Raw genomic sequence first — 20,619 nt, 5'->3', positions numbered from 1 at the left:
ATAATTAGAGCTAAGTACTCCAAAATGAGTGCAAGGGGGTTTTCGTGGTCGCTGATTACGAATCTGAGGTCAGTTTTTCAAAATTCATAATGGCGGATCCCGTATATTATAATTTTATTTACGTTATCGCGTAGTGACAATATCTAGTCCAATTATATGAAATATAGTACTATTGGAAATAAAATTAAAAAAGGGTTAAGAAAAAGTGACTGTCGTTTTAGCGTTATGCAATTGTTTTTAAAGTCGTTTTTGCGTTTGACTTACGCGTCTGTTCGTTGCAAGAATAATATAAAAGTACAAGTGTAATGAAAGTTTGTAAAAATCCACCTGATAATTTTTGTTATGTTTGTGGTGAGTTATTTATGAAAAGAGGTAAAAAGTGTTTTACGATGAACGATCCAATATTCTTGGATGCCTATAAACGATACTTTGGATTTGCGGCAACGTGTCTCGAAAAATCGTGGACACCAAACAGCCTTTGCGGTACTTGTCGCCGCAATTTGTACTTTATTTCTGAAGGCAAAAATAGATACTTCTCTTTTAGAAGACCAATGTTGTGGAGAGAACAGAAGAATCATAACAGTGATTGTTATTTTTGTTTGATAAAACCGGAAAATAGTTTATCCAGATGTTGAATCAGTGACAAAGCCAGACCCGCATTCTGATTCGTTACCAAAACCAAAATTTTTAGTGGCAGAGCTTTCTTCAGATAATGCGGAAGGGAAAAGAAAAATAGAAAGTGACATCGAATGGAGCGGAGAATCTGAAACGAGTGAAGTGCACTTGCTACGTCAAGATTATGGATTAAAACTTTTAGAGTTACAAATGAGTGGGTTTAATGTTATCTCACTGTATTTTATTTTTATTGCATTAACTATAAAAGCATGTGATTTTTATTTACTTCCGTGAAAAATGAAATTTAACTATCGTTTTTTACAATTTAATAGAAACTTATTGAACTTAAAAATTTCAGGTGCAAATATGACAATCAAGATGCATTTTTTGTTCAGCCATTTGAACTTCTTCCCCGACAACCTAGGCGCTGAAAGCGATGAACAAGGCGAACGCTTTCATCAGGATATGGCCGAAATAGAAGATCGTTACAAAGGATTTTGAGATGAATCATTGATGGCGGATTACTGTTGGTTCCTCATTCGCGAAGATGATACCCCGAAAAAACGAAAAAGTTCAAGTAGAATCTCATTCAAAAAAACTGCCACTGAAAATACAAAGTCAAAGAAAGCAAGTAAAAAGATTCAACAGCGCCAAAAAAAGTAATTGAAAATTACTCAATTAATTAAAAATTATGTTTAAAAATGTATTATTCTTAAAAGAATTCACATTTAATGAAAATAAAAATTAGATACGTTCACTACATCTTCAATAAAGGTTTTTTAATTTTTTATCAGATCGCTGTGAACTGAAAAAGAAAATTTCTAATCGCAAATAGAAAACCAATCGATAAGAAAATTAAAACTTGATATTTTTATTGATCGGTCTGGTTAGAATATATTTCTAATAGTACTATATTTCATATAATTGGATGATGAATTCTTACATGAGATCCTATATAGGAATTAATGTGGGATTTCATGTGTGGATTTCACTGTTTTAATTGTCCATCTAAGATATCAAGTCGGAAATTATATGAGAAATTATGTAGGGAATTATATGGGAAATTCCAATATAGATGTAGATCATCATAGTTACACTCTTACGCCGCCAGATGGTGATAATTTTTTTTCTTACAGTTGAGATCAGTCTTGAATACTATAAAAGCTGAGACTCTTAACTGAGAAAGTGTATTGCAAAGCACAAATTTTTTTCTTTTCAGATCAACTTCTTCGTTTTGCGTTTTTTCCTCTATTATGTCCATTATCCGGGTTTATTTTTTGGAAGACTCTAGAAAAATCAAGAAAAAATAATTAAGTTTGACATAATTCCCTGTTATGTATTATAAATAAATATACATATTAATATAACATATAAAATAAGATATTTACCTTAACGTCTTTTTCTGATTAAATTAAATTTTCTACCTCTACAAAGATTTCACCTTTGCCTTCTTCGTTAAACAAAGATTTTCCTGTAATGAAAATAATAATTACTTAAATTTTATGAAGTTTCATCACACTGAATATAAAATTGATAATTTAATTATATATTTTTCATTATTTTAAGTATGAAATTTGTTATAAAATTATTTATTAACTAATGTAGTTAATGTTTCTCTAGGTATTTTTTCTAAAATGTAAATGTAAATGTAATCCTTAAAAATTTCTCATATTACAAATTCGATAACACAGAAATAAACAATTTTGTAATATATTATAAAAAACATTTAACACAAACGGTTTTATTTTCTCGTAGTATGTTTTCCAGACTAATGCTTGAGAACAACTGACGCTTGAAAGGGCTTTTTTGGAGAATTTCATGGGGAATATTTAAAACCTTCTAAAATTTCCTATATTTTGGTTTAAAAAATTTCACAAACTTTCTGTCTACAAAAAACTATGAAAAAAATGGTCACGGAAAACTTATAAAATTATTTCTCTTTAAATAAGAAACCTAAGCCGGCCATCCTAAACCAAACCAGATGTGACAAACATTTCAAAATAAGAAAACATGTATTACAAAAGATAAAAAAATTTCTATAGTTACTTTAGAATAAAAATATTTCAGAGTATGTATATAACATAAATCTTTTATAAAACTATTATTGTATTTAACAATAATTGTATTTAACTTTTTGTTAAATAACATAAGTTGTTTTCACAATTTTATAAAATTCATCTAACTTATAAAAAATTATATTTAATAATTTACACAGTAAATACAAATATTTTTTATTTATACAACAACAATGTTTACAACTAATTAATTAATATTTTTATACTATTATCAATTAAATTAACTTACCTTTCTTTTTTACAACACTTTTGTTAAAAAATAAGACACATAAACTAAAATATTGTTGTTATTATTATGAGTTAATAAAAAGAATGTAATAAAATATACTATATAATAAAATGTTCATTATACAATAAAGTTTGTAATTTTTCCATACATGATTGAAAATATTCCATAATGTTATGTAATATTTCTATACATGTGTATCGAAAAGCATTTTTCCATACATAAATTTTATACGTATTGGAATTTTTCCATACAGGGATTTGGAATTTTACCATAAAATGGAAAATATTCCATAACGTTTTGAACTTTTCCATACTTGTATATGGTAAAGAATATTTCCATACAAAGTATTGAAAAAAATTAACTAATTCATATGCTTAATATTGTCAGAAAATAAATTGGCTTTAAACAATATAAATTCTTCCCCGCAAATAACGAATAACTATTAATATTAATTATACATTAAGTTCATGAGTTTATTTAAAAACTTTGAAAAATGCGATTCAAAACTTCATTTAAAATAAATTAGAAGCTCATAAGATTTTTGTTTTTATTATATTATTATTCATTATATTAGCTTAACAATTTTAACCTTTAAAAATATATGTTAAGATATTAAATATCCCGTGAATATCCTAAGAATATCCCACGGATATCCTGCGATATAATATCCAATAGATATTTTGTGGATGTCTTAGGGATATCCTGTGGATGTCCCACGGACCGGCGGTTTGGATATCCCAAGATATCCTGGGGACCATTCTAGGATATCGACCATTGATATGGATACCCTATGGATATCCTAGGGATATCCTTTTGTTATGAGGGATATATTTTGCTCAAAAAAGTATGTAAACTTGCAAATTCTCGAATCAAAATCGTAATCCTAATAAAATTCTGCATTCACACAAGTGGTAAAAATGCACAAAATAATAGGCCAATCCTAGACTGGTGAATTAACAAAAAATCGCAACTTATGGGGTTTTTGGGGTAACATATTATAAATTCGAAGCTAATTTTCACATTAGGCCTAGAACTCAATGTAAGATTCCTCAGCCCAATATTTTGGTCATATACTTTACACGTTAAAACAATTTTTGTTAGGAACAACTTTTATCTTGAACATTTTTTATAAAATATTCGTACTTTTCGAGATATTTGCAAGTTTCCATACTTTTTGAGCAAAATATATTCTGCGTGCTAGCGCTAGAGACAGGCAGCGCCGCACAAAAAACGCGATAACTATTTTGCTAATTGCGATCCACGAAATTTTAAAACGGTTTTCGAATCCTTATGAAATTCCCTTTCCAATAAACTTTGGATCAACTTTCCACGACAACGAGAACATGGTTTATTATTTAAATAAACAATTAATTTTGCAATAACAATGATTAAAAATCAAAAATTTTTCATTTTCACTATTTTTCAATTAAAACTGTATCATTTTCTGTGTAAGTATACCAATTTTTATAAGGATCCGTTTACTTAGTTCTAAGATATTTATATTTTTTAACTTAAGACTACAAAAAACTTCAATTGTTTATAACTTTGAGAAATTTAATTTTTTTGAAAAATCCTTTGAGGCAGTTTTTCAACTCATAATAATGTTCTAATTTTCTATATTTCCAAGGAAATAAAGTACATCTTTAATTTGGGTGATCCTCTTCAGGAATTTTTACTCAAATTTCAGTGTTCGATTGTAAACTTTTGTAATATATATAGTTATTGTTTGTACTTTATTTAAAAACACTAAAATGTTATATAAAATAATTTTTTTTAAATTTGTATATACCCGTGTGGAAAAGTGATGGGGGCCCCCAGCGGAGGCCATATGTGAGAGTGTTATTTTCAAAAAAAGTGTAAATATATTTTTATTAAGAACGCGTTTTTCGTTGTTCTGAATCATTGTAAACATTAATTTTTTAATGATAAAAAAATATTTGACTTTTGGACTTAGAAAATTTTGCTAATCGATCATTAGGGCGATCCATGCGGGGCCCCTACGTTGGCCCTCATGGGCCCCCGCCGGGGGCCCCGAATTCTTGGGGGCAAGATCGTGGCTTTTTAAACTTAATAATAAATTTAGTATAATGTTAATTTACAACATAAATTAACCACATATAAGTAACTTTTATATAATACAATTAAATTAAACCATGTAAAGTTACCCTATATTGATAATTAATTCATTAATTACCCATAAAAAAAGTTTTGATTGGAATTGCTCTAAAGTTGTTACTATACTGTTTTCATATTCACTGATTACGAATATGATATTTGTTTCTAAAAATTCAAAATTGTTTTTTGCAAATAACATTTTTAAAATTTTTTATATTTTAACCGTTTTATATTCATCGAAAAAACAGTTATAGAACAGATCACAATTCCCAAAGACAGTTTAGTGAATACTAAATTAAATTAATTCTTTGGAATAACTCATTATATTCATTAGAATAAATTATTTATTTATGAAAAGTATTAAAGATTTTTTAAAAATATAAAATTTAAAGATAATAAATTTAATATAATATTAATTTAAAAAATAAAATAAATACATATGAATGAACTGAAATAAGTAAACAATAATAATTACAATTTCAACCGAGGGAGCGCTAGCGAGAGAGGATATGACGCTAGTTATGATAAAATAGTGGAAATGAAAAGTGATATGTATATACTTAGATGAAAATTGAAAAAGAAATAGAATGAAGTGAATGATTGTTAAAAATATTGTTTTTTTAAATACGAACAATTGGTATAAATAATGATAGAGCAGAAACAATGGCAACAATATTTATCACTCGATTTAACTGACGGCTTCTGTATGGCCACTGTCCGATAGCTGTCATAAAAAATTTATTAATTTGAAGATATTCCATAGCCTGAAAACAACAATTCTAAAAGTTTATTGAATAAATAAAATTAAATAAATTTAATGCTTTTAACTTGTAAAAAGTATTTTAAGCTAACCCAAAATCGACTGAAATGTATAAAACTTCATAAACATTTTAATTTATAAAAGTAAAATAACATTTTTATGTATGCATTTGAATAGCCTAGACCATAATCCTATAAGAGAGTTGGGAATGAGTTCGTGTGTTTTGAACGTTTTTCTTATTGAATTCTCTGATGCACTGTATATTTAATGTTTCCTTGAGATCTATAGTATAATATTTAACACGTTTACTTGGAATGAGGTAATTTGAATTCTGAATGAAGTTGCTAGAAATATTTGTTGACCGTAAGAACCATTGTGCTGGGAATAGCAATTGATTTCTATACTCGTCCTACATTCTTGGAATATATTCCTCTGTTGATGCATAATAAATTGAAAGAGGGATATGCTGAATGTTACAAATTGCATTTTCATGTCTTGCGCAATGAATTACAGATTTCATTTCTTATCAATCTTTATGAGAAAACGAAGTTACTATTATTTTGCTTCCTCGTGGAGAAAGCTTTGTAGTCCTTCCGTTTATAAAATTTTTAAAAATGGTGAAAACAAATTTTCCTCTATATAGAAACATGTTATATGAGATCCTGATCAATTGTCCGGATGTATGTATGTGTGTGTGGATCGTTTTTGTAAACACGATATCTTCAACAGGTTTTAATGGATTTGAATAAAATTTGGTAGGCTTATTTAACACATTAATCTCTCAAAAATGACGAGAGGATTTTTAAAAATACCCCCAAAAAAATGTTATCGTCTTTTTTCCAAAAATTTTTAAATCGAAAAATTTAAGGTAATATATAATATAATCGTCTTCCTTACGTCAAGATGAATCGATTTATATATATAAAGTACAGATTTGATTGAAATTTAAAAAATTAATGAAAGTTAAAAAATCAAAAATTCACATTTTAGCTAAAAAATGTTGTGTTTATTTAAATTCATGTTTATATATGAAATAATTTTATTCCCTGCATTGAAACGAATCGATTTGTATATATAAAGTATATGTTACACCCAAAATTAATTAAAATTTTCTTAATTTTTCAAAAAATTTAATTAATTTAAAACAGTTTTCAACTCGAAATTTTTTAAATCAATCAATTAAATTGGAGAAATTCATAGCTTCCTCCACGAAGAAGAAAATTTTTTGCTTCACACAATGAGGAAGCAAAATGTTTATAAAATAAACATAAAGGACCCCAGTGATGCCAGGCTGCACACCAAACCCACTCCCACCATGCCGCCCGTGCGCCTCCCTCCATACGGCCACACACACAAGTATAAACTATGCGTTTACTCCTGTAGGTGTGCCTTTTTTCGTTTTTCTCATATTCGACCAGTTCAACAGAGATTTTTACCGACAGCCGGTTACTTTTTACGCGCGAACTTTTGAATTCGTTTTAATAAAAATATACTTTTATTAATGTATTTATAGATATTTATTAATAAATAATTAATAAATGTTTATAATTAATTAATAAATAATTATTACATATGTAACGATAGAGTACCGTAGTATAGTGGCTCGTCGAAAAGAGAGAAAGTCTAGACTCGTCTAGAGGTGCTTCTCTGACGATTGAAAGCGACTCACTCCTGGCTACCTGGCGCTCAGTAGAGGTGCGTCTCTCTGAACACCGGAGCCTTCCTCACTTCCTGGAAGGAGCTGTACTAGTTCCTGTAGGCGCTCCTGCGGAACAGTAACACCCTTCGCCTTCTTTCCTCCTGTTGAACCGGACTTTCTATTGGCGCTTCCGTGGAAGACTGGTGAATCAGGTTACCCACTCACTTCCACCAGGACCGTCCTTGTCGAGTAGAGTCGCTCCTCTCTTGACAAAGATGATGCACTAGGTCGATTCCCCATCCCGAGGCGCTTCTCGGGTGGAAGAGACACCTAGTGAATATTACTTTGCACTAGCTTCGCGTCGGGCATGAATATTGGAACCGAATCCAATATCTAGCTTCTTCCCGATTACGAATAATAATCGACCTAGCGTGCACGACCCTAGTATCCGTCCATACCGTCGTCTAGGGGGTAAATTCTGGAAAGTATCCCACGCGAAAGTAATGTGCGTCGTCCTGATCAACATCTTCGCGAATGTGGTAAATATGTTTAAATCCGTTTTATTCTGGATTAATGACGAGCGCGATCGGAGCTCAGCTAACGCTCCTCTAGTATAGATAGTTCTTTCATCGTTATGTTTTCTAGAAATTAGTATTTTATTTGCATTGTATAGATTCTTTCGTTCTTATATTATTGTATGTAATAATTCAATTTTGTATATTTTATTATTCTTTTATTTAAACAATATATTCCCTTTCGAAGGTTTAAATAAAGACTCGTCTATGACTACACCTCTCCTCTACATCATTGTAAGAAATAGTTCCGAAATTAATCAAAACATAGATGGCGCTTCACGCCATCTACCGAGATTTAACTAGTCAAAATAGGTACCCGGACTCCATCCGGCGAGCAAATCCTTTGGCAATAAAAGTCAGATTATTACACATAATTATCAATAACTTTTAGTCATTAAATTAATATTTAATCATTATTAATTAACAAATAATTATTAATCATAAGGGATCATTAACATTTTACGTGATACAAATTTTAGGTAATTTAGAACCTAAAATAGAATAAAATAAACCTAAAATAGAACCTAAATTTATCACGCAATATGTAAATGGCCCCTAAATGGTAAATAAATAATTACCTATATAAGCAAAATTAATTTGGCAGTAATTTTACATTTTTGTGTTTTTGGTAATAATAATTACATTAAATACTTAAAATTACTGTATGTAAAAAATATTTTTTAAAATCATGAGATAATAATTATATAGAAAATAAAATACTATTATTCTTAACCGACAATTTTTATTTGGCGTTAAAAAAATTTAATTATAACATTGCTTTCCAAAGCTGACGGCACGTAAAAAGTCAAATTACTTCCATCCTCCACTTTTCTATAAACCACGCCATTTCTCAATGCGAATATCTTGTGTTCAGACGCTTCTAAACTTTTCTTTAAATCAATGATTTCTTTATCTTTACTCTGTGCTACCATTAAGTTAAATTCAAACCAATTACCCTCAACAATTCCTACTTAACCTGCTTAACCCGTCCACGTGTTGCATTCTTCGACCTTCTCGATGTTCAGTTTCATAATCGAAATTCTGGAGCTCCAAAACCCATCTCGCAATTCTAAGGTTCAAATCTATTTTCTTCAATGCCAACGTAACCGCGTTGCAGTCAGTAACAATTTTAAACTTTAACCCTAATAAATATATTCTAAATCTCCTCAGAGCATAGATTATGGCTAACATTTCTAACTCAAAACTATGGTAGCGACTCTTGACGACTGTGGATCTCTTTGAAAAATATAAGACGGGATGGAACTTCAGATCTTTCTGTTTTTGCAAAAGTACAGCACCGTATCCGTGTGAGCTCGGTCTCAAGACGGGGAACATATAACGATAAAATGGGAGCTTCTGTTAATTTTAATTTCAGCGTTTACAAAGCTAATCTTTCTTGCTCCCAAATACGAATTCTGACCCTTTTCTAATTGTAAGTAGATCGTACAAAGGCCTGGCAATAATCGAACATTTCTCAATATATTTTCTAAAGTATTGCGTCAGTCCCAAAAATGATTGTACTCCTCGCGCGTTTCTAGGCTCTGGGAAATCGGTTACCGCCTTTACCCCTCTCTCGGTCGGCTCGATGCCCCTTCCACTAACCATGTACCCCAGAAACTCGACTCTCGTTGCCAAGAACTCACACTTGTCAAGGCGTAATACCATTTTATTTTCGACAAGTAATTTAAATACTTTTTTTAAAACGATCAAATGATGTTCGATCGTATTGGTGGCAATTATTATATCGTCTAAATACACTACTACGTCACCACTATCAATTATTTCTTTTAAAACCGTGTTCACGAATTTTTGAAAACGCAAAGGAGCCGTCTTGAGTCCGAATGGCATGCATATATACTCGAACTGACCAAACGGAGACACAAACGAAGTGTATTTACAACAATCTTCCGCAATAGCAATATGATGAAAACCATCTTTTAAGTCCAAAATTGTAAAATAAGTTTTCCCGCTAAGTCTAGTAGTCTAATAGGTCTGTACTGAAACGGCTTTTCTTCTTTTAACACTATTACTAGTTCGGAATTTACTTTAGGCTTATCTAGCCTTTTTGATTTTACGTAATTATCATTAAATAATTTTTTTACTTTCTCGCGATCATCAGCTGAAATTTCTGAACTAATTTTTTAATCAATTTCTTCAATATTATTGCCACTAATATCAATATTTAAAATTTCTTTGCTAGCCTTTTCAAAACAATCCAAAGACCCTATTAAATTTAAACCAAATTTTTAAATAGCATTTCGACCTAATACGACTGATGACATAATCGCGTCTTTAGACTTCTTAGAAAGTCCTTCCGATGCACTCTTGACACTTAACGTCACTTTCTCAAATGCGTACACTAGGTACGTTTTTCGGAATTGGGACTCGATTTGCTAGGATAATTTTATCATGAACATATTCAGCAAACGATTCTCCTCGCTTCCAACTCCGCTCTTCGAACGCCTTCTTTAACAGCATCTTATTGGGTTGCTGATAAAACATTTTTCTCAGTTCTTGGAGAATCTGCTCGGTGGTCATTTCAATATGTTCTGGTTTCGAATGGAACAAGAACAAAGCTTTCGATTTTAATTTGGAGCAGATTAAAATCCTTGTGGCAAAATCGTCCAACTCGTATGTGGCCTTCAACAATTGCACCTGCCATTGTCAACTTTCAAACGTTCCATCAGTTCCGTCATAAGTATTAAATAGTTCCACTATCGTAGCAATATTCAATTTTGAAGACGAAGAGGTGTACGACGAGGTGGGGGATACCCGCTCGAAGATCTGCCCCTCTGCTCGCTATACTCCTACGGATCTCCCCCCATTTTTTCCCGCTCGGCATCGCGTTCCCTTCGCTCCAAATCCAAAATGTCGGAATTTGGCTCGCTTCCAACGGTGCTTACGGCATCTGGATTATTACGTAGATTAGACAACTCCTCTATAGCTGATTGTAATTCACGGGCCAATCTTTCCCTTTCCGTCCGAACCTTCTTTAGCTCGTCTTCATGCTCTTGAACTCTTTTTCTGTGAAGGGAATTCTTCATGTTTTCCACTTCCTTTCTGGCAGCTTCCAATTGAGCCAAAAGGGATTCATTTTCTAATTGAGCTTCACGGCTTTGATTCTCTTCTTGTATGGACCGTTCTGCAGCTACCTTTTGGAACCAGTGTTTTAGGCCGGAACCATCTGGATCTCTCTCAATTATCTTGGAGATCAATTCTGCCTTATTTCCTCGTAGTATTTTGCTTAAAGAACCGCAGGACATCTTTCAACTCCAACAACGCGAACTCTGTAGATTGGTCACCATTTTGCACTTTTGGGGTCCTCAATTCAAACGGAATCAAATTCAAAAACAATTATTAAAATCAATGAGAGCTTACACAACCACTAGGCCTAACTGGGACTCGCGATAATTTGTTAAAAATTTGGCCTATTTTCATCGGAATTACGTTTCAGATCACATTAAACCAACACTAACGGCTTTTCAATTTGATCACTTTTAACGCAAACGACACAAAGTCACAATATCCGGTAAAAACTAACGGCTCGGAGCACTATCCCACTTCTGATGTAAAAAGAGTTAGTTTATTAAATTAAAACGAAGGAGCAGAAATTAGACACAAGATATAAAAGTGACAATAAGTTTATTTTACACAAATCAATAAAGTGTGAGTCAGGAATATAATTAATGTTATCGCGAGACCGGTCGGCAAAGCTCTGTTTATTCGCTAATTACTTTGATTATTCATTTACTTCGTAATTAATCGGAGCCCTTCGGACCCCCACACTCGACACTCATACGTATCACGAACTATTATCAGTTACATTACAAATCGGTGTTTTTTAATTTCTTAAAATTTCCATTGTTCAGATCACAATGAGAAATAAACTATTGGTTTAATAATAGCCCAATAATCGTTTTTTCCTTGTCAAACTGTTGGCACCCAATATTGGACCGCGATTGGTAAAATCTTGGGATGATCATGTAGTTGTTAATCATTGGTAACCAATATAAAAAAATAAAATATATAAATATAATAAAAGACAAAAAACGGATTCTCAAAGGGTTGGTTATTAATTGACTGCAAAGATTGGGCCTGTATGACACTTAAGCGTCCAACAATATTCGAAAATCATCTTCAGTGTGCTCTTCTCTTAGATGCGTTTTTTTATTGCTTCTATTTTTTGATGAAATCTTTCACCTTGATCGTAACTTACTTGCCCAAGGTTTACGAAAAGGAGTCCAAATGGAAGTGAAAAAATGAATTTTTATAGATGTTGCAATTTCATTCTTGAACTGTATACTGTGGTACTTCTTAAGTGGTAAAAAATTACACAAGTCAAAATTTACATGTTATAAACAAATTATTGTTAACAAATAATTAAGGTTACAACAAATTATTTATTTCGTTAAAGGCTTTGTTAAACTTTTGATGAAATTGATTCCTCGGGGGTTTTTGGGGTCGCTGATTACGAATTCGATGTTAGTTTTTAAAAATTAAAAATGCCGGATCCAATATGTCGGACATTTTTTTTAATTTACTTAAATTCGCCTGAAACTTGTTACTTTGTTAACTTGTTGCATTAAAAGTAACCATTACTTATTTAAAGGTTAAACTATTAGTATTTGGATCAAATTATACTTTGATATAAATATTGGGATCAATTCTTTTTAATTTGATCCTTTCAAGAAGATAGCGTTTTCATTTGTTTGTATTAATTTTGCTTTTGTGAAATTTCAAAACGTTATAATTTTGTAGATTTTTTTTTTGTATTTCAATTATCCAAAAAATAAATCATTTTATAATAAAATCGTATTATTAAAATTTTTTATTATATTCGGCATTGTGCATCGATATTAAGCACCAGTTCTCATTACTGATTAGTATTTCGCGGTAAAAGTATGAGCTTCTTATCTTTGCCGCTAGATAACTAGCAGGTTTTTCACCTACAAGTGAGAACGATCTAGTTATTCTTAAAAGAGTACCATAGAGATATAAGAATAAAGGACGCGAGAGGCCTGAAAACGCATTAGATTGATAAAAAGAGTCAGATAGTGTACTTAACGTCCCCTCTTCTGCCTTTGTTTCTTAACGCCTGCGCGCTGATGCGTTTTGGTAGAAACAGCTGGTTCTGTTGTTTGACTGTTGCAGTTCCTTTCCAATTGAGTTTTATTATTTTCGTATAATTTTTTTCGGTTTTAACCCCTTCGTGCCCAGGCAAAACTGAGCATATAAAAAAACGAAACTAAAGTGGTTCCTATAGTTTTTGGGGTCGCTGATTACGAATCTGGTGTTAGTTTTTGAAAATTCAAAATGGCGGATTCAATATGGCGGACGAAAAAATAAAATTTGTTCGGATTCGCTTGAAAATTGTCACTCGGGGGTTTTCGGGGTCGCTGATTACGAATCCGATATTAGTTTTTCAAAATTCAAAATGGCGGATCCAATATGGCGGACGAAAAATCAAAATTGTTTGGATTCGCTTGAAAATGGTTACACGCGGGTTTTCGGGGTCGCTGATTACGAATCCGATATTAGTTTCTCAAAATTCAAAATGGCGAATCCAATATGGCGGACGAAAAATCAAAATTGTTCGGATTCGCTTAAAAATGGTCACTCGGGGGTTTTCGGGGTCGCTGATTACGAATCCGATATTAGTTTCTCAAAATTCAAAATGGCGGATCCAATATGGCGGACGAAAAAATTAAAATTGTTCGGATTTGCTTGAAAATTGTCACTCAGGGGTTTTCGGGGTCGCTGATTACGAATCCGATACTAGTTTTTCAAAATTCAAAATGGCGGATCCAATATGGCGGACGAAAAATCAAAATTGTTCGGATTCGCTTGAAAATGGTCACTGGGGGGTTTTCGGGGTCGCTGATTACGAATTTGGTATAAGTTTCTCAAAATTCAAAATGGCGGATCCAATATGGCGGATGAAAAATCAAAATTGTTTGGATTCGTATGAAAATGGTTACTGGGGGGTTTTCGGGGTCGCTGATTACGAATCCGATATTAGTTTTTCAAAATTACGGATGCAATGTGATGGACGTATTTTTAAAAGTTATTAACAAAAAAAATCCAAAGAACTTCTTGCGGAACCTCAAGGGTGGTGTGGAAGGCCGTTACAGACATAAAAAAATAAACTTCTATTGCTGTTATACTTTTAACTTTTTTTAATTTGTTTAATTTAAATTAGTTTCAATCGATTGTTAACGATTATTAAAAATTGATCTGCAACATTGGATTTAAGACTCAATTTTTGAAAACTAATACCAAATTCGTAATCAGCGACCCCGAAAACCCCCCAGTGACCATTTTCAAACGAATCCGAACAATTTTGATTTTTCGTCCGCCATATTGGATCCGCCATTTTGAATTTTGATAAAATAATATCGGATTCGTAATCAGCGACCCCGAAAACCCCCCAGTGACCATTTTCAAGCGAATCCGAACAATTTTGATTTTTCGTCCGCCATATTGGATCCGCCATTTTGAATTTTGAAAAACTAGTATCGGATTCGTAATCAGCGACCCCGAAAACCCCCGAGTGACAATTTTCAAGCAAATCCGAACAATTTTAATTTTTTTCGTCCGCCATATTGGATCCGCCATTTTGAATTTTCAAAAACTAACACCGGATTCGTATTCAGCGACCCCAAAAACCCCCCAGTAACCAGTTTCAAGCGAATGTAAAATGTTTTAAAAATTCGTCATTTTTCATAATTATTTTTATTTTTTTCTGAACAATATAAATTTTTAAACAAAATGTGAGTTCCATTTTTTGAAAGCTCTATCCTTCCTGAAAAAAATGCACCAAGTTTGAATAAAAAATATTTATTATTAATTAATTATTATGAAATGTGATTGTTAAATAATAAAATAATTTAATAAAATTTGCAATTTCTATTAAATATAAATTATTTTTTCACACATTTTACACTAATTTCTGAAAATATTATGAAAACTGACAACGAGTTAAAATCTACAGTTACCACTTGCACATATCAAGTAATTATTTATTATTTATCACGTTAATAATTAAAATTCTTACAAAAATTAACTCTATGAATGTTCATTTAACCTCACAATACTAATTTTTATAAATTTTCATCAATTTAAAGCTTTTTTTTGATAATTACCTAAATTCGACTTAGATTCGACTTAGATTCGACTCAGCTGGGTCGATTTTAGGTAAATCGAATCCGCCAGGGATGTTTGAAAAAATACAAAAATATGTCACTTTTTCTTTGAAATTTGGGCAACTCTTCATAAAATAATATTCTACATATATATGTATAATGAATGCATATTTACGAAATTTTACAATTACATATATTGTACATAGGCGTATAAGTATATCAATTATCTATATATCTATAAGTATATCAATTGTATATTGAAACAATCAACTTCAATAAATAAGTCTTGATTTTTATGCAAATAGAGAACAGTATTTTGAATATTTACCTTTTTTGATAGGATTTACCACCTCATGTAAAAGAACTATTGTCACGAATGAAAAATCGGAAGCCAACTGCACCTTTTCCGTCAAATTTGAAATTCAACAGCAGCATATGAAGTTGTTAGACGTAATTTTTTGAATTGTCTACCTTGCAAACAAACGCTTAATAAATGGTATTGCTCAAAAGAATACAGTCCGGGAATATCAGAGGAAACTATCGAAAAAATTTCTAATATTGTAAAACAAGAAGAAGCAAAAGGCAAAAAACTTGTATTCAATATAACGTTTGACGAAATGCACATTAAACTTCATCGTGAATGGGATAAGATCACACATACCTGGAAAGGTTTTGTCGACTTAGGTGGGCAACTAAATAAAATTAATAAAAGTGGAGAACAGAAAATTGCTAGCAGAGCACCAGTATTTATGCTAGTTAATATAAACGGCGGATTCAAATCTCTAATAGCGCATTATTTAATACATTGTTTAACCGGCGTAGAAAAATCTATATTGCTAAAAGATTTGCTGTTGAAATTAGAGACGAAAGGAATTAAAGTCGTTAATGTGACTTTTGATGGTGATAAATGTCACCGAACAGCTTGCGAAGCATTAGGTGCAGACTTAAATTATCGAAACAAAGAAAATTTTAAACCGTATTTTAAACACCCTGCAAATTCGGATCTAGTGTACATTTTCTACAATCCTTGCCACTGTGTTAAACTTGTTCGAAATTATTTTGGTTTACAGGGGCCCTTAATATATAAAAAAATTCAATTTGTAGATTGGAAATTCATTTAAAAATTAAACATCAAGCAACAAAACGAAAAATTACACTGTGCCTGTAAAATTAGAAATCAACATGTCAATTTTGAAAAAGAAAAAATGAAAGTTTTTTTAGCAACACAGGTTTTAAGTAATAGCGTATCATCCGCATAGAATTTTTTAGAATTCGATTTAAACGATAAAGATTTTAAAAATTCTTCTTCGACAGCGGAATTTTTAAACAACTGGATCATAATGATCTCATCAAATGCGAATTGCTGTCCACTAGATGAAACTCTGCTAATGTCAGTCAATTTTAATTTGAGCGAAGAAACAACAGTGGCAGAAACTGAAGAAAAAAATCTAAATTCAAAGGAAACGAGTATCAATGTCAACGAGTTTTTGCCCACTACGAATTATCAACTCTTTGAACGCGATTTGCACGATGATCGAATTTTTTCTTCTGAATATGCAGAAGAAATTGTGAAACATATTGCAGGACTTGTTGTGACAATTATAAAATCAAAGATTCACTGTCAAAAATGCATCAGTGTATTAGATGGACAAAATAGTAAATTCAAATCAAAACTGACTGAATTGAAAAATCGTGGAGAACTTACTTTTGCTTCCGATGACGTGAATTTTATTTGTAAAAAAACGGAAAAAGTTATACGTCACCAAAATAAATTATATGTAAAGAACATTAATTTTATAATAGTGACAGAAACGCTAAAAACAATTCCGAGTCAAATCTTCGACGATGATGAATATTTTCTCGAACAGGAACCTCTAATGGACCACCGAAGTCAATTACTCTTATTAACAACACAAACGTATGTTGATATACGCCTCAAGCACGAAGGGACTATGATCAATGATAAAATTCGAAGAATTCGTATGCAGAATAATAAAGTCACCATTTTCAGTGGACAGTAATTTCTCCGAATTAAACGTTTCCACACTCTTTATATTTCATGAAGATTTTTTCTTAGATTTAAGTAAATCGAAATATTATTTATTCATATTTATACTGCGTTTTATGTCATAATTATTTATATGTTTATAAATAAATATTTATATGAAAGAAATGTTTCATTATAAGATGGTTTATTCAAAATTTTATAATTATACGTTCTTCTTGAATTTTTAAATGAAAAAAGCCGAATTATGTAGACTTGTTTATTATTCAAATATTGAAAGACTGTTAATTTATCTAAAGAATAAATAAAAAAAATTATTTTTGCACGAAAAGTATGAGCTATTATTTACTGTTTATTTTTAAAGTTGTTTTTTTTTCAAATTCCTTATAACTTATTTCCTCCATGTATGTACATTATTTGAAATACATGTTAAAATACGCGCGTCATTCAATGCCCATGCGTTAAGAAACAAAGGCAGAAAAGGGGACGTTAAATACACTAGCTAACTCTTTCTATCGGCCTCACGCTTCCACCTATGGAATTCGAGGCGACTCGCGTCCTCTATTCTTATATCTCTATAAAGAGTAAGGACTTTCTTTCTACTGTATACTGTAGACTTTGTCTATGATGTATGCAAGTTTTCAATTCCATTTTGAGGCTTGTAAAAAGTACCATGAATTTTTTTGAGTACATTAACAAATTAAAAACACAGTGAGACGTTAATAATTCTCATTATTACAGGCGGAAAGTGCCGAAAAAACGTTTACAGACGAAGGGTTAAAAAAGTGATATCAGATGCGTAATCAGCGGCCCCAAAAATCCCCGAAACACTATTAAAAGAAATTAACAAACTTACTTCTATTTCCATAGAGATTCCTTATAAGCTGATTTATTTAATCAATAGGTCTTAGGCGCAATAAATAATAGTAAGCGTCTGATATAAATGTTCTCTTTGAATAATTATTATATTAAACACTCTCTATGGTAATCTTATACAATACGTTCCTTATAGGTGGTTCGCACCAATCTGATATATAAAATCCGACAAAAGCGGCACATGCTTTTGTCGTCTGCTGGTGTAGCGTAGCGTACGGCGCCTGGTGGCAAAACTTGGCACCATGGCACGAAATAAAGTTGTATTTAAATTAAATATAATAATATTAATAAAAATAATTCGAGTGATGGCAACGATGAAAAACAGGAAAACGATTAAGATCGTTACAATATTTAAGAAAGTTTAATTTTATACCGTTTAGGGAGTACCTCAGCATTATTTTTAAACAGTTTTTACCCTGTGGCACACACTAATTCTGTCAGGAGATCGCTTCCCACATAGCACGACTTCTTGCTGTGAGGTTACTGTAAGGATATCTATAGGGTTTGAAAGGTTACTGTGTAAGCCTACAGTAAACTTGAGGTTATCTTAAAACTTCCGCCATTACAGTAAGCTTACACAGTAAAGCTGTAAGTAAGGTTGCTGTAAGGTTACTGTAAACATAGAGTAATATGAAAATATATTAAAAATATTTATATTAAAAATAATTATATTATAATTTTTTTTTAAATTATATATTTGGTAAAGTACTTCATGAACCCCAATAGGGTTTGTTAAATAAAATTTACTGCGCAGCTGCATGTGCCATAGAAAACTACTGCGCATAAGGGGTCGTCCATAAACTACGTTACCTATTTTAGGGGGGGTTTATGTACGGCCCCTAAATATTAATAAAATTTATTTATTAATAACATTATATGTTTACTGTAACCTTACAGCAACCTTACAGTAAGCTTACAACAACCTTACCATGTAAGCTTACCACAACCTTACCATGTAAACTTACCACGACCTTACTGTGAAAGCTTACCTTTGCTTTACTGTGTAAGCTTACTGTAATGGCGGAAGTTTTAAGATGACCTCAAGTTTACTGTAGGGTTACACGGTAACATTACAAACCCTACAGATATCCTTACAGTAACCTCCCGGCTGAAAAAACTTGTACAAGAAAATGTACAAGTTCTTGTACATGTTCATTAATGAACTTGTACATGTTCGAGTAATGTTCTTGAACAAGTTCAGCATCCGGAATTGAGACATGTTCTTGTACCAGAACTTGTACAAGATCCTGGACATGAAAATATACTTGTACAAGAAAATGTACATATTCTTGTACATATTTTTTTGTGCAGGTTTCATATACATTTTCTTGTACCAGATGTGGAACATGTTCTTGTACATGTTCACTTATGTCTTTTAAATTAAAAATTAAAAACTTTAAAGGCTGCGCAGTAGTTTTTTTAATCCTTTACAGCTGCGCAATAATTTTTAGCATGCATAAGTGAAGATTCTTAATAATTATAACTTATTAAAATTTCAAATTTTTTTCAAAAACATTTTTAAACAAATGTTCTTGTACAAGAACATAAACGTGTTCATGTAAAAGTACTTGTACATAAAACCTGCACAAAAAATATGTACAAGAACATGTACATTTTCTTGTACAAGTATATTTTCTTATGCAAGATCTTGTACAAGTTCTGGTACAAGAACATGTCTCAATTCCGGATGCTGAACTTGTTCAAGAACATTACTTGAACATGTGCAAGAAAATGTACAAGTTCATTAATGAACATGTACAAGAACTTGTACATTTTCTTATACAAGTTTTTTCAGCCGGGCTCACAGCAAGAAGTCGTGCTATGTGGGTTTTTCTTAAAAATTTCTACTTTTGTTCAACTTTGCAATAAACAAATAAAAAATCAGGCTCGACAACTCTCTTTGGATATACTTTCGAATTAGGGGTACCTCCAATTTTAATAAAACTTAGTATACTAACCTCCTTTGATACGCTGATTACGAAAATGAGAGTGAAAATTGGGGCAAATTTAATTATCATAGTAAAAATCATAAAAAACACTAAATAGTCATGGTTTTTTGTGATTATCTCGTAAAAAAAGAAAAAATTTCGAAAAATGTTTTAGACGAAAGTGTGGGTCTCAAAAAAACTCACATTTTATCTCCTATACATTTTTTACCAAAAGCTCTCGGCCGCGTAAGGTACTGCTCTGTTTATATTTTAAAGAAACCTTGGCGGGGAGGGGGTCGGAAATGGCCGAAAGTATTCTGCTGACAAACTTCGGTGGGATCCACAGCAGCAGTACACGAAACACGATGTACCCGGCCTTAGGCTGCGTCAAGTTCTATTCTGCGTTTTAAAGAAACTTTGGTGACGAGAGCACATACAATGACTGTGATTGCTATATTATGTATTAGTTTTCACAGTTTTTTTTGGATTTTTCTCGAAAAATTATTACTTTTCGTAAAAAATGTATGTTTTTTGAGACCTACAACTTTTGTCTAAAACATTTTTTGAAATTTTTCTTTTTTTTACAAGATAATCACAAAAAACTATGACTATATGGTGTTTTTTATGGTTTCTACCATGATAATCAAATTTGCGCCAATT

General features: G+C 31.5%; 1 protein-coding gene and 1 long non-coding RNA gene across 2 annotated transcripts; both read right to left on the bottom strand.

Annotated features, from left to right (window-relative positions):
* Positions 1–1,606: 1,606 nt before the first annotated feature.
* Positions 1,607–6,113, bottom strand: LOC127281493 (uncharacterized). Its single transcript, XR_007843038.1, has 4 exons — positions 5,887–6,113; positions 5,667–5,798; positions 2,004–2,086; positions 1,607–1,902 (listed from the first exon to the last, which is right to left on the bottom strand). It is a non-coding gene; the product is annotated as an uncharacterized LOC127281493 (long non-coding RNA).
* A 4,702-nt stretch (positions 6,114–10,815) lies between these two features.
* LOC127281495 (uncharacterized) lies at positions 10,816–11,271 on the bottom strand. The gene has a single exon (XM_051305214.1). The coding sequence runs from the start codon at positions 11,269–11,271 to the stop codon at positions 10,816–10,818; it is 456 nt and encodes a 151-aa protein (XP_051161171.1).
* Between the last annotated feature and the right edge of the window lie 9,348 nt (positions 11,272–20,619).

Source organism: Leptopilina boulardi, unplaced genomic scaffold, assembly GCF_019393585.1.
Source record: "Leptopilina boulardi isolate dan_hultmark-lab unplaced genomic scaffold, ZJU_Lbou_2.1 LbouV2_272, whole genome shotgun sequence".
Classification (NCBI taxonomy): Eukaryota; Metazoa; Arthropoda; class Insecta; order Hymenoptera; family Figitidae; genus Leptopilina; species Leptopilina boulardi.
Note: the sequence above shows the minus strand (reverse complement) of the source record. Positions and strands in the feature narration are given on the sequence as shown.